Raw genomic sequence first — 15,162 nt, forward strand, 5'->3', positions numbered from 1 at the left:
GGAACATTGTGTTTATCCCTGCCCATCCAAATGTATGATGGATCTATGAAATAATCCAATAGGACTTCAGGAATAGAATAGCCTCTAGTGGACTTCAGAAAGAAGACAAATACTTGAACAGAACCATATAGACAGAGCCTTAAAGGTTCGTAAGCCCTCTCAATAATGCCCATCTGATTGATACCTACTACATTACATTAAAAGCTGAATACACTTTCAATTAATAGCCCTTACAACTTCCTTGCCATGTGATTGGCAAGTTCTGATAACTGTATGCTCTAGATCTAGAAGATGAAGTCTGTACAATTGAACAACATTGTTCAACGAAAAGAAATGATCTTCAGAAACAGGCTCTCGAAACATGAGAAATTTGGCTGTTTATTCTCAATAAGTTCAGGGCTCCTTTGCAACCCAGTCCTGATATATTTTCAAGAATTCCTTGGTTCTATTAGGCCTGTTCTTTGATTCAGTTGTGCCAACCTTGCTTTCCACATGTATACTAGCATTTTGTTTATCCCTGCCACCCACTGGAAAGAACTTGGGTCTCTCCTCGTTCTCGTCAACAGAAGGATCAAATTGATGAAGGAGGCGCCTCCATTTTCGGACCTTGCCATCCCACCTGCGCTTGCTACAAACTTCTTTCACGTCTGGTGTCTGAGGGTCATCTCTTTTTCTCCGGTCCCTGAAACCAAGAGTGCATCAGAACTTATTTTAAAGGGCATCTTTTTCATATTAACTTTATAGACATTCTCATCATGATTGAATGAGAGATGCTACTGTGTTCAATGCATTCAAAGATTTGCATCTGAATTCCATATCTATATATTGAAATTACCTATTTCAAATTTTCTTTTCAAATGCAGTACTTATTTCACTATTTTCCAATCTGAAATGCATATAAATATCTACAATAATATTAACAACCAAAATGTAATTCTTTGGTGTTTAGTTTGAAAAAGTAATTCTTTGATGTTTTAGTTCACTGCAGTTGCAACAACAATATAGAGGATTCCTCTGTTGAGAAATCAAGGGCAGCTAGATTAGGGTGATTTCTCTTACTTTAATAACTGCTTGTGATGTTCTTTTACTTTTCTTTCTTATTAGCGTCTTCTTTACTTATTATTATGTTGTTCTTATCATCAAACAGCTACAAAAACATGAAGATCAATAGTACACAGTGACACAAAATGTAGGCAGCGAGCCAAGGCCAAAACCTCTCCTCTTGAGAGCAAAACCCACAAGAATTCTTCTTCTTCCTATAGAATATTCAAATGACGAATTCCAAGACCTAAGACCCAAGACAAAGATCCCTCCAAGACCAAGTAAACCTCTCCTCAAGTCAAACACTTCTTTTGGCACAAATTTGACCTCTGCAACAATTTTCGGGTCCTTCAGTTCTGCAACTTTTCAGCATCCTAGACCTGCAGTTACTACAACTTCACACGTGTGACTGTTTTTATGGCAGAATTGAGTCCTTTTCTTCTTTGTTGGGCTTGCTTTTCTCTTATAAGGTACTCAGCCTTGATCCTTTTGTTTCCAAACTTCGGCTTCTTTTGAAGAGTCTGCAATTCAGTTTAGCTGCAACAATAATGCTGCCCTAATCTTCGCACATGTGAGAGGTAATGGCCCCAAAACAGTCTTCAATCTTCAATCTTCCTTCTTTTAGTCCTTTCCTCCTTCGCTTGTCCTTCTTTTCTCCTTCTTTTCCTTGTGATCGAACTTTAGTGTGTGAGACTTTCAAATGAGGTCGATGGCACTCTTATATATACCTTCCAAGTTGCTCGAACAGCCCTTATGAGGCCAACTTATCTCTGCTGAGGCCGACTTGACTTGTGCAGGCTGACTTGGTCTTGGAGGGAAACATTTGACACAATTTTGACTTAAAACAAATTCCTTTGACTTGATACAAAGTGCCTAGTGGGGTCTTTCATAAATGACAATGACTCTATTGACTTCTTGACTCTATGAAAAACCCTAAAAGCACTCAGTGGGTGCTTGACCTACAAATAAATTGACCTTGAGCATGAAATCCATGCTACAAAAATAATAATAATATTTTTTCTTTCTTTTGACAATATACAAGAATTAAGAGTACATTTCATATTTATGAAGGCCGAACCTAGTTACATATTTCAACACTCCCTCTCAACTAGGGAGGTATTCATACTTCATACAAGGTACATGGACATTCTCATAATGAAGAATTCTCATAAGAAGAGTCGAATTGGTAAGCCATCTTATAAGCTATCTTCTCAGCTTATATCAGTGCATCTCATCATATCAACCAACACTATCATATAGCAAAGCCTTGACTAACAGCTCTATCTCTCCACAAGATTAGAGCACAATGTTGGGGAGACAAAGACTAATAAACACCTTCATCATTGTCTCTCAAGGCACATACCCCATCCGGATGTTCAAGGTATGTCCTTTTAGGACCATTCCCATCTTGGATTTACACATCCTCATGGAATTTACTCTTCGACTACTCTTACCTGTTGGATGCCCTACCTCATCCTCAAAGAGTATTGGAATCAGTCTCAGATGCTTACCCAATCCCCCATTCTTTCTTTATAACATAAAGACAAGAATGATGTGTTTATCTCTCACTCTCAACTAGGGAGGATTTTCTCATTCCTATAAAAAGAATATACCCAAGCTCCCTCTTAACTAGGGACTTGTTTCCAACAGCAGCTATCTGCTCTTCGGTGGAGATTATGGTACTATCAGCTGCTTGTAGGGCTCCTTCTTTTCGCATCATTATGTCATGGATGAACTTCAACTTCTTTATCATGGAGCCTTCTTCTTCATCACTTCTTTGTAGGGCATCGGCCATCTTCTACATCACTTCCCTTCAACGAAACATAGTGTTGAACCAATAGTCATGTCATCCTTCTCTTCATCGGGAAGTGACCTTCGTCATCATCTGGCTATCCTTCATATTGCTACCTCTTCCAAGTCATCATTCTTTCAGGATCTTCCATCCAATCTTAGTTGTAGATGAACTTCTACAACCCTCTTTCAGTAGCCCTGTTACAACCCAACCAGATGCTTTCTTTTAAAAATAAAAAATAAACATCAAATAAACATTACCTCTTTATGATGGCCCTTTGTCATAACATTTGCTTCTTGCAACATCAACATCCTTTCGCATACTGTATGAATCCATCTCCAAGACATACATTACCAAGGTTCTCCTTCTCCAACATACATATTAGGGTCTTCATACCTTCTTCATGGAGATGCCATTGCCAATCCTTCTTGTTTATCAGAAGTTGATCACCTACCTTACATGACTAAAAATACATCTTTGAAAACTCTTCTTTCACCTTCTTCACATATTGCTTTCTCAGGATCTTCTATACATGGTTCCTTCATCATAGGAACCATAGTTGCCAACCACCTCATATTCTTCATGAGGTCATATTATGTTGATTTCATCTTGTCAATATGTAGAAGAGTTCAAGGCATATTGTCTACATGCCTTCATGCATCATTCTAATGGAAGATTTTCTTCTTTCATCATGCTCATGAGATAGAGCATTCTAACCATTCTATCTACAACCATATGATGACATGACTTTATCTATCTATTACCAAATATATACATACCTCTTCCTTCATGTGGTCATCTAGACTTCCTTCTAGCAACTTCCTTTCCTTGCTTGAAGATGAAAATACTTCAACTAACTTGTTGTGCTGCATTTCTTTGTTATCAAACCATCCTCCTTCTAAATTATGGATCCCACACTTAGTGGAATGTAGACAATCTCTGTGATGTTTAATTCTTCTAAGTAGAGGTGAATATTTTCAACAAGGATTCTATGGAGGAACTTGATGATCCTTATTCTGCAAATGCTTCCTTCTAATGAAGATGAGGTGTGACAAACTTTTATCTTCCTATCTTGCTAGATGACTTGCTTCAATCATTCAACCTGTTACTTCGGTTATCCTTTTATGCTTCCAATGAAAATGCCATGAACTACTTCTTTTCTATCATATACTATGATTGCTTCAACCATATAAACTTCTACTTCGGCTATCCTTCCATACCTCTATGATGATGTCATCTCAATCTTTGCTATAATGCATCTTATCATACTTGTGATGCTTTCCATCATGACTACTATATTCTACAAACTAAAAAGGACCAAGTATATAATGTTATCTCAGTCATAGTAAAGGTGTTAGGGCCTCAAGGCCTTGAGTTGGCGAGCGCCCATGACCGCCCACTAACTCGAGGAGAATTGAGAAACCGAATGCACATAACTGGGGTGAGTTGGACTGACAAACGATGGGCATGTTTAACTGAACGTGTGGGCGAGATGAGAGGGCACGCACCCGCACTAAGGCGAGGCGCCCGAACATGTTCAATCGATAAGTGTGCGACAGAGTATAATGATGGGCGCCCGCCCAACGTGCAGAAGGTGCATGCGACGTGTAGCAACCGTGGAGGCAAGCGAATAAGCGAGCAACATAGAGGGCGCGGGTGCACGGCGTGTGGAGGGCGAGCGACCAAGACGAAGTGCGGACGAGCGGGTGTGTGGACTCGGTAGAGGGCGTCCACCTGAACGCAAGTTAGGTCCACTCATGTCAAAAGAAAATGAAGGGGCGCGTTCAACATGTTGACAGGGTAGGTCGACAAGCATTTAGGTTGGCCCACATATTGAACAGACGCGTCACTTAGGTTATTCATTTGGGCAAAGGGCATATAAATATAGTGAAGGAGCAATCATCCAAGGCATCATCCATTCGACCAAGAAGTATTCGCACAAGTTCAGAGCGAAGGCTAGGGCAAAGGGCGAAGTACAGGGTCGAGCAACACCGTTCAAGCAAGTTCAGGGCAGCGTCCGAGGGCGAGGCAGGGCGGCCACATGTAGAACAGTGCAATCTGGGCCATGCGCCTACCCAGGGCGGGCAGGTAGACGAGTTTCTAAACGAGTTAAGTCTGACAGACCGAAGTTCAAGTTTCTTGAGAGTTGCGGGGCGTGGGTCATTATTGCACGACTGGGCACGGGGTTGCATGACAGGGGTTGTTGCTGAAAGAAGGTTGGTCCAACGCTACATGAGGGCACGAGCTACACGAGTCGTTGGGTCATTGTTCCACGATAGGCAGGGCATGTCCAAGCAAAAGTGCAGAACGCTGCACGAGTTTGATAAAGGGTGGGCAGGGTTGTACAGCAGGCTGCACATTGTTGTAAAAATTGTACCTTTGTAACATAAATTGCAAAAGTTGATCTTTATATATTTGGGCAAATGGTTGGGAGTTGCCCCTCCCTTGATGTTTATGCATACATTGATGGTTTATACATGTTATGATTGAAGATAAATTGAAGTTAATTTCACTGCATATATAAGAAGAAGTGAACACTTGAGCAAAATAAACTAAGTGTTGGGAGTCGGCATAGTTCGTAAACTTGAGTAGTGGTAAAACAAAAAAGTTAGGCGATGTCGCATGACGTTCATGGTGGACTTGGAGTTGCCACTAGCGTGGGGGCGTGACAGATGGTGTCGAAGCTTGGTTCAAGCAAGACCGAGTTGACTTAAGAATTGGTCGAAGTGCAACATAGTTTGGCAGGGGCAAGGCGGCAAGTCAGGGTCGAGCGAAACAATCCCATGGCAGTCATAAGGGTTGTTCAAAAACTTGAAGAGATGGCAGATTTTTGGAAGATTAAAGGACAACAACACTACAAAGAACTTGTGCAGGAGTGGGAACACTTGAATTGCATCAAGGATGGAATAGTGGATGTGCGAAAGGCCTTGAACACTCTCCATGGGAAGTCTATCAAACTTGAAGTACTTGATGAGGAATTGTGACAAGGCAACCGTAGACTCTAAGAACTCTTGCTGAGTGAGTTCACGTAAGGGAAGAAAAAGCCAAGTTGCAAGACGAAGTCAAGGAACTTGAAGAAGGGATCAAGAGGGACTTTCTTGATTGCAAATGCATTGTTATTGAAGAAGATGAGATCGAGTACATTGACAAACTTGGAGCATGGTACCATTCGATGAAGGATGATTTGCAAAGGATGGGAGCACTCTGAGTCAAAGAGAACAATGTCTGTCATGTAGGTGTGGTTTGGCAGCGTGCGAAGGAGGACGAGCTTGCCGTAACGAAGTCCACTCAAGTTGAACCAGGTTCAAGTAGCTCAAGTGTGTCGAAGGGGAAGTAGCATACCTCAAGAGGACAGTCAAGTCGAGACATAGGATGAAAGACAGTTCTGAGGAGGAAACAATGAAGAAGATTGCAGAAGTAAGACACATAACAAGACCCGTGCAGGATGAGGATGCGTTGGGATTGAGTTTTGTGCAGGTGATCGTATGTGGAAGGAATTTTGTTGCATTGGTTGATACGGGAGCTACAAACAGTTTCCTTAGCAAGAAGGCAACGAAATCTTTGAAGTTGAAGGCCGAAATGGAAAGGGAGTTAAGTGCTTTCAAAGCTATTAACTCGAGCATGAAGGTTGTGATAGGTATTCTAAGGGATACACAGGTGAAGGTGGGTTTGTGGTTTGGAAAGTTGGATCTAAGGGTGATCGAGATGGATGATCATGCTATGGTCTTGGGGCAGGACTTCTTAGTAGCAGCACAAGCCATAACGATGGTAGATCGAGATATACTCTTGATTACAGCTGGTGGGAAAACCATGATCGTGCCAATGACAAGGAAGAGTCACTTGGGGTATCGTCCAAGGATTGCTTCGATGATTTTGTATGAGAAAGACCCAAATGTGAAGCATGAACATGTGGAACAACAAGAGGTTGGATGTTTGACTCAAGTGACAAAGGAGAAGAGGATGATCGACTTTGTTGCATGAGCCATGAAAGAGAAGAAGGATGGAGGTGGAGTGGCTCCACCCATCGCAAAGAAGGAGGATGTGACTTCTACCGTAAGTCTTCACCAAGAAAGTGTCAAAGAGAGAGGAGGCTCAAGTGCTTCTTCTAAGGCAAGCAAAGGAGGTGAGTATGCAAGTAGAGATCCAGCTGGTATTGTGGATTATTGCAGATATGTTATGGGCATCTATGATTTTCAATTGACAAAAGAAAGACTTGAGAAGATTGGATGTACGAAGGAAGAGGTTGTTGTTGTGCACGATTACTTGAGGACGCAACATCAATCGAACACATGGGTGGCCGAGAGTCAGGGAGGCAACTTCCTGGCCCTTGCCATGCACTAGACCTTTGGAGATGGGTGAGTGCAGTGCCTTGATGAGGAGGAGGTGTTGCACCACCATGACAAAGGGGCCTTGGGAGAAAAGGCCTCCCATCAGAAATGATGCTTGGATGGGTGTGGTTGTTGGTATATGACCATGGGCAGCAGCACATGGACGATAGCATTGACAGGCAGCATATCACAAATGGATGGAGACTTCTTCATGGACGTGGATATGGCACATTAAATGATGGATAGAGATGGGCAAAGTTCTTAATCGAGTTGGAGGTGTGATGAGTGTTGAAGGAGACAACGAAGGCATGAGGAGGTGCATTCTCATGAGTTGAGCGTGGCAGTTGGACTGATCACCCAACTAGTTCAAGTCATGGGGGTCGATAGTGTACAGAGATGTGTTTGAGTTGAGTTGGAGTAGGGCAGCAACAGTTCACATGATGACGATACATGGTGGATTGGCACAATATGAGTTGCAGTGATACATTGAGACAAGTTGCGGCCAATGACCATGGATTGAGGAGTCTTTCCCACATAGAGTCATGGACTTTGATGGAGGTTCGTGTGATGGAGGTAGAGAGTTCATGCAGCAAGGAAGATTCACATTGGAGCTGGTGACACTTTGCAACATTTGGTCTTGACAATGGATTTTGCCAAGATAGTGTTGTCTAGGGCGACAACCTCTTTAAAGTGGGGGAGGATGTTAGGGCCTCGAGTTGGCAAGCGCCCATGACTGCCCACTAACTCAAGGAGAGTTGAAAAACCAAACGCACATAAACGGGGGTGAGTTGGACTGACGAGCAATGGGCGTGTTTAACCGACGTGTGGGTGAGTCGGGAGGGCATGCACCTACACTAAGGTAAGGCACCCAAACATGTTCAACCGATAAGTGTGCAACGAAGTATAGCGGTCGGCACGCCCATAGCGACGGGCACCCGCCCAACGTGCAAAAGGTGCATGCGATGTGTAGCGACCGTGGAAGCAAGCGACTAGGTGAGCGGCATAGCGGGTGCGGGCACGGCATGTGGAAGGCAAGCAACCAAGACGAAGTGTGGATGAGCAGGTGTGTGGACTCAGAGAAGGGTGTCCACCCGAACGCAAGTCGAGTCGACTTGTGTCAAAGGAAAACGAAGGGGTGCGTTCAACATGTCGGCTGGGCAAGTCGGCCAGCTTTCAGGTCAGCCCACATATTGAATAAATGCATCACTTGCGTTATTCATTTGGGCAAAGAGCATATAAATAAAGTGAAGGAGCAATCATCCAAGGCATCATCCATTCGACCAAGAATTATTTGCACAAGTCCAGAGCAAAGGCTAGGGCGAAGTATAGGGTCGAGCAGAACCATTCAAGCAAGTTCAGGGCAGGCGTAGGGTGTCCGAAGGCAAGGCAGGTCGGTCGCGTGCAGAACAGTGCGACCTGGGCCATGCACCCATCCAGGGAAAGCAGGCAGATGAGTTCTGCACGGGTTGAGTCTAATTGACTGAAGTTCGAGGTTTCTTGAGAGTCGCAAGGCGTGGGCTGTTGCTGCACAACTGGAGGGCACGGGCTGCATGACTGGGGCCATTGCTAAACAAAGGTTGGTCCAATGCTACACGAGGGCGCGGGCTGCACAAGGCGTTGGGCCGTTTTTGCACGATAGGCAAGGCACGCCCAGGGAAAAGTGCAGAACGTTGCATGAGTTTGATAAAGGGTGGGCAGGTCTATACGGTAGGTTGCACGCTGTTGTAAAAATTGTAACTTTGTAACATAAATTGTAGAAGTTGATTTTGATATATTTGGGTGAACTATTGGGAGTTGTCCCTCCCTTGATGTTTATGCGTACATTGATGGTTTATACATGTTATAATTGAAGATAAATTGAAGTTAATTCCACTACATATATAAGAAGAAGTGAACACTTAAGCAAAATAAACTAAGTGTTGAGAGTAGGCATAGTTCGTAAACTTGAGTAGTGGTGAAACGAAAAAGTTAGGCGGTGTCGCACGACTTTAACGGTGGACTAGAGTTGCCATTAGCGTGGGGGCATGACAAAAGGTCTTTCACTTCTTCCTTCTTGGACTTCTTTTCGAGTTCTTCTACTTCTTTGGTGATATGGGCTTCATTTCTTTCATTTCTCTTCTTGTTGCCCTTCTTGAGTTTAGGACAATTCCTTTTGAAATGCCGATATTCATTACATTCATAGCATTGAATCTTAGACATGTCGATTTTCTTTTGTAATCTTTTTCGAGACTTCCCTTTCTTCCTTGTCATAGCTGCATATGCTTAAGTTTGTTCACATGATCCAACGTCGTTCTTTGCCTTCAATCTGGTTTCTTCAATTTTGCATAATTACCATAGATCATTGAATGGGGTAGTTTCCTTCTTTCCGTAGATACTTGATACAAAGTTGCCCCATTCATTTGGTAGTGCATTGAGCACAATGGTGGTCATCTCTCGATCAGACATTACTTCTTCTAGCTCTTGTAGTTGATCTCTTATTTGAGATACCCTCATAAGGTATGAGGCTATCCCTCCTACCTTTGATATCTTAATCGTGTATAGTTCAGTTCTTAACAATATAATTTCTCCTGCAGTGCTTACAGAGAATAATTCCACCAATTTTTCATAGATCTCTTTCACTGTCTTCAACTTTGCTACATAGGGAATGAGGGAATCCTTGATTGACTCAATAAGGATTCTTTGAGCTCTTACTTCTCCTTTCAGATACTTTGATAGTGCTTGAGACTGCTCTTGAGAAGGTTTGGTGATTGAGCCCGTGACATATTCACTAACTTCATTTTCTAAGAGGATCAAATCTATTCTCTTGGTCCATGCAAGGTAATTCGATGTCCCAACAAATTTGTTGTTCTCCTCGCAGAAAGAAGTCATTATAGATTGAGACATAAAATAGAGAACACTTACTTGTCAAGTGGAGATGTTTCTTTGATGATGATGCCTCCTTGGTGATGATTGTTTGATGATCTTCTTCAAGAATGTTTGAGATGTGATCTTTTCTTCCAAAAGAAGGGGATTACCTTGATTCCTTTGATGATGGAGTGTTCTTCTTGCTTCCTTTGGATGTAGGGTAGAATGTGAATACTTTAAGTGTGTAGAGTCTTTTGAGTGGAGGTGGGGTCCTTGAGGTCTTCTTCTTCTTCAAAGTGTTGTTCCTTTTAGATGCTATGATCCTTGTGATGAGATGGATAGTCCTCATTGATGCTTCTTAGTTCTGCTTATGCTTAGCCCTTATGTATCTCTCTTCAATTGGATGATCTTCAAGCTGCCTTTCCTTGATGTTGTCACCTTAGCTCTGAAACCATGTTGAGAAATCAAGGGCAGCCATATTAGAGTGATTTCTCTTACTTTGATAAATGCTTGTGATGTTCTTTTACTTTTATTTCTTATTAGCTTATTTTTTACTTATGTTGTTCTTATTATCAAACATCGACCAAAACATGAAAATCAATAGTACACAAGGACACAAAATTAGGTTGCTACCAAAACCTCTCCTCTTGAGAGGAAAACCCACAAGAATTCTTCTTCTTCTTATAGAATATTCAAATGACGAATTACAAGACCTAATACCCAAGACAAAGATCCCTCCAAGACCAAGTCAACCTCTCCTTGATGAACTTGTCCTTCACAAAGTCAACCCAAGTCAAACACCACTTCTTTTGGCACAACTTTGACCTCTGCAACAAATTTCGGCTCCTTCAATTCTGCAACTTTTCTGCCTCCTAGACCTACAATTTTCGGCCCCTATAGTTATTGCAACTTCACACGTGCGACTATTTTTAGGGCCGAATTGAGTCTTTTTCTTCTTTGTTGGGCTTGCTCTTCGCTTATAAGGTACTCGACGTTGATCTTTTTGCTTCCAAACTTCGGATTCTTTTGAAGAGTCTGCAATTCAGTTTAGCTGCAACAATAATGATGCCCTAATCTTCACACATGTGAGAGGTAATGGCCCCAAAACAGTCTTCAATCTTCAATCTTCCTTCTTTTAGTCCTTTCCTCCTTCGCTTGTCCTTCTTGTCCTTGTGATCGAACTTTAGTGTGTGAGCCTTTCAAATGAGGTCGATGGCACTCTTATATATACCTTCCAAGGAGCTTGAACAGCCCTTATGAGGCCGACTTATCTCTGCTTGGGCCAACTTGATCTTGGAGGGAAACATTTGACACAATTTTGACTTACAATAAATTCCTTTGACTTGATACAAAGTGCCTAATGGGGTCTTTCATATGTGACAATGACTCTATTGACTTCTTGACTCTATGACAAACTCTAGACGCATTCAATGGGTGCCTGACCTACAATTAAGTTGACCTTGAACATGAAACCCATGCTACAAAAATAATAATAATAATTTTTCTTTCTTTTTACAATATACAAGAATTAAGAGTACGTTTCATATTTATGAAGACCAAACCTAGTTATATATTTCAAAATCCTCATAGAAGTTTCTTTGGTGTTTGTGTAGAATTTTCTGGTCCTTTCCTTTACTAGGGATGTAGTTTGCATTCACTGGAGTCTGTTTCATATTTAGTAGGTAATCCTTGTTAGCCTATTAATAAGATGATAAGAATTAAGTTATTTCAATATTTTATTCATAGATTAAATTATGAATACGAGGGCACTGATTCACTAACTGTTTCTCTCCTATGTTTTATTTATTTAGAAAGGAACACCTCTAGTTACATTTAAGGAAAAGTTGCTTGTCAAAGTGTAACCATTCAGTATTTGGGTGCAGGAGAGAACATCCTACGTGCTACTCGAATACAAACCAATAGAAGAGAGAAAGATCGTTAAATCAATCATGTCAAAAGCAATTCAAATTTAGAAATACAGATAGTTCTCTTGTATATATATATATATATATATATATATAAAGAATGTGATGATAAAGGGTCCCACCCTCCCCATATTAACAATAAAACAAAAAGAAAAGAAAACTCCCTACTCCTCAATGACCCTTTTTTACTTACATAGGGTTTGCAGTCAGTGGAATGGAAATATATTCTAAAAAGGTTTGAGTTCCTTCGAAAAAAATCCTGCTGGCATCAAAGGGGGCCGAATTTTACGAATGAAATGCATACCTGGGAACAAGTTCAATATAACGTTCATAACCGAAAGTGTTTTTCCCATAGTCAATCTGCTTCTGTCTCTGGCTTAGTTTGTGGTGATCAGACTCATCTAGCCTCTGCTCCGTAACTACTGAAACAAAAGAACAAAAGTAAAATAGCAAATATCAGAAGCAAGGCTTCAAAGCCAAGTTACATAATCCAAGTATTCTTGATTCAACCCCATATCGAAATACAAGATTCATTAGTTTCTAAATGTCCATTCAAAACTTTAAAATCACAAATGATGAAACCTACCTAATCTTTCATTTTTTTCAAATGGCACTTCATCATTAAATAGGACTAAAAACACTTACAGGATCATATATGGTGAAACTTATTTATCTTTTTTATTTTCAAATGACTTATTGTTAGATAGGAAGAACTGTCAGATTTGGCCATGCAGGAAAGGCCAACGGTTCAAAATGGATCAAATTATGTTAGGCTTAAATGTCACAATAATGGGACTGTTCTACCATATTTGTCCAAAACTTATACCTGATCCCAACTACATAACCGGGATTGGGAACAACCTTTCTAAATTATAACCTGATAGATGGTTGAACAAGATATCACCCTTGAACCAAAACCCTATTGACAATCTACAGTGTTTTCTGAACCTTGGATATGTATTTTAGTATTTATCTTATGAATTTCCATGGCAGGTCTGCATTCTCGTGTGTTTCAGAACAGATAAACGGACCATTAACACGTTCATAATTATTTAGTATATGACGTAGATAGGACATCGAAGTTGGGCATGTTCTTTGTTTTACATTCCCCGTTCTGATTGCAGATTTTGTATAACCATTATATGGTACAGACTACTCTAAAATTTATAAAATAATGGACAGAAGCAAATGAAAATGAGCAGAACTCAACAAAAATATTTGATGAAGCACCCAGTCCAAAATACCCAAACATGTAAAAGGAAGATCAAAAACCAAATTACTCACACTGGGGCTCGCGGATCTTGAACTTGAGAGACACATCCAATGCAAATATTTCCCCCTTGTCCTCTGTTTCATTTATATTGGCAAACCATTTGTCACTTACTTGAAAATCTTCATTCGCCTGGTTGCAGTCTTGGGCTTGAGTGACAAATGCTTTGTGAATCCTCTTAGGAGGAAAACTTGCAACAAAATCCACTCCTCTACACCCATTATCCGGACTAACATCTTTTGAAACTTCTTGAGATGATTTCTTCCTAGGCCAATCTCTGTATTCAGTACATAATCCATCCTGATCTAACTCTGCATAAAATGGGCCGGTGGCTGTCAACAGCCTCATTCCCAATCCCATTCCTATTAAACCATTCCAGAATATCAAATGGGTATGGATAAAATTGCGATCTAGAGGCCGTGGAATGGCCTGCAAATACTTTAACTCGCCATTTATTCAGATGGTGATTGAAATTTCCGAACGTTTAATTGCAATGGCCAGTTTGAAATTTTCATTGAAATGGCGTATTTAAAGGGAACTAAGTACTAATCCACTAACCATCCAAAGCAAGGTATAAAGCTAATATTTCTTCTAATTGCACAATTTAAGTGGTGTAAACATTGTTAATGAAGATTCATATGTTGCACCGGGCTCCTTTCAATGAACTTAGTTTCACATACAAATTAATGGGTGCGCATTTTCAACTTGTTTTGGTTTGGTAGGTAACAATCATCCTTGTCCTAACATAAATGATAGGAGAGGCTCTTTGTTTTAAAAAAATGAATGGTAATATAATGTGGTATTTATAAATATAATTTTTAGGTTTGGTTTTATTTGTTTATTTAAAATTTGGTTAAAAATTGTTGGAATAGTAAATTTGAGTTGTTAAACTTATATAGTTTAACAATTTTTTTTAAGGTTTTGAATTTTTTTGGTGCATTTTAAGTAATCAAAAGTAATCATTTTCCGAAGCATTACATCATCATTTTAAGAAAAAAGCAAAAATATAGAACAATTAGATTTCACCTATTTTACATCAAATAATGTTTTGTAGATTGTATAATGTTATTGTGTGAAGGGTATTCATAAACTAGACACCGGATTTATTTGGAAAACATCATTCCAAGGAGAACAATGGGGGAAGGGATTAGACTTTTTTTTATTACAATAATAATAATTCTATTACATTCCACTCACTTCTTTTTACTCAAGCCCTCTAAAAATAAATTTCATTACAATACAATGGGCCCAATACAATGGACAATACCATGGGTTACTAATACAATGGGTGTATACAACTTTTACTTTGATTTGGTCTCACACCTAACAATCTCACACTTCAGACCAAATAGAAGCTAAAGTGAATATTTTTGACATTGTTTCTCTCTCCTTGTTACTAATCATTTCCCAAGATGTCTTTCATGATCTTTGCATTACTCCAATCATGCTTCTACAAAGCTTCTACTTATCACTTGGCAAAATGTTTGTTAACAAATCAGTTGGATTATTGTTAGTGTGTATTTTCTCCAATTCTAGCAGCCCATCATCTAACACTCAATAAATTGCTTTGTCTTAGAATGATATGCAAGATATTTTGCTAAATGAATGGCACTCTAATTGTCACAAAGCAACACATATTTGTCTTGTTTTATTCCCATCTCTCCTAAAAATCAAGGCATCCACGACATCTCTTTGCAGGCTTTTGCCGTGGCTATGTATTATGCCTCTATTGTGGGGAGGGCTACTGCGTTCTATAATCTAGACATCCAAGACACTATTGCACCTGCAAAAGTATATAAATAACTAGCGGTGGACTTTCTAGTATCCACATCTCCAGTCATATTTGTATCTGTATAAACTTCAAGAACAACATTATTATTACCAAAACATAAACAATAATTACCAGTACCCTTGAGATACCTCAAAAACCACTATATCGCTTATCAATGTTGTTTGTTTGGA

General features: G+C 40.2%; 1 protein-coding gene across 2 annotated transcripts; it reads right to left on the reverse strand.

Annotated features, from left to right (window-relative positions):
- Window positions 1-230: 230 nt before the first annotated feature.
- On the reverse strand, window positions 231-13,708 carry LOC149263960 (uncharacterized). 2 transcript variants are annotated; one of them, XM_089388685.1, is made up of 3 exons: window positions 13,215-13,708; window positions 12,235-12,349; window positions 231-682 (listed from the first exon to the last, which is right to left on the reverse strand). In XM_089388685.1, the coding sequence occupies exons 1-3, from the start codon at window positions 13,558-13,560 to the stop codon at window positions 394-396; spliced, it is 750 nt and encodes a 249-aa protein (XP_089244811.1). In that variant the 5' UTR covers window positions 13,561-13,708; the 3' UTR covers window positions 231-393. The 2 variants fall into 2 exon arrangements, with proteins under 2 accessions (XP_089244811.1, XP_089244809.1); XM_089388683.1 differs by having other exon boundaries at window positions 12,235-12,352.
- Between the last annotated feature and the right edge of the window lie 1,454 nt (window positions 13,709-15,162).

The sequence above is a fragment of the Pinus tabuliformis genome, chromosome 6 (assembly GCF_031772625.1).
Source record: "Pinus tabuliformis cultivar Carrire ecotype Pingquan chromosome 6, CPIR1, whole genome shotgun sequence".
Lineage (NCBI taxonomy): Eukaryota > Viridiplantae > Streptophyta > Pinopsida > Pinales > Pinaceae > Pinus > Pinus tabuliformis.

Coding starts and splice junctions, on each gene's coding strand:
- LOC149263960 (XM_089388683.1), bottom strand. CDS start 13,560: ATGGGATTGGGAATGAGGCTGTTGACAGCCACCGGCCCATTTTATGCA. Junction 12,353..13,214: donor CAAGATCCGCGAGCCCCAGT/GTGAGTAATTTG, acceptor CTTTTGTTTCAG/TAGTTACGGAGCAGAGGCTA. Junction 683..12,234: donor TATATTGAACTTGTTCCCAG/GTATGCATTTCA, acceptor TCTTGGTTTCAG/GGACCGGAGAAAAAGAGATG.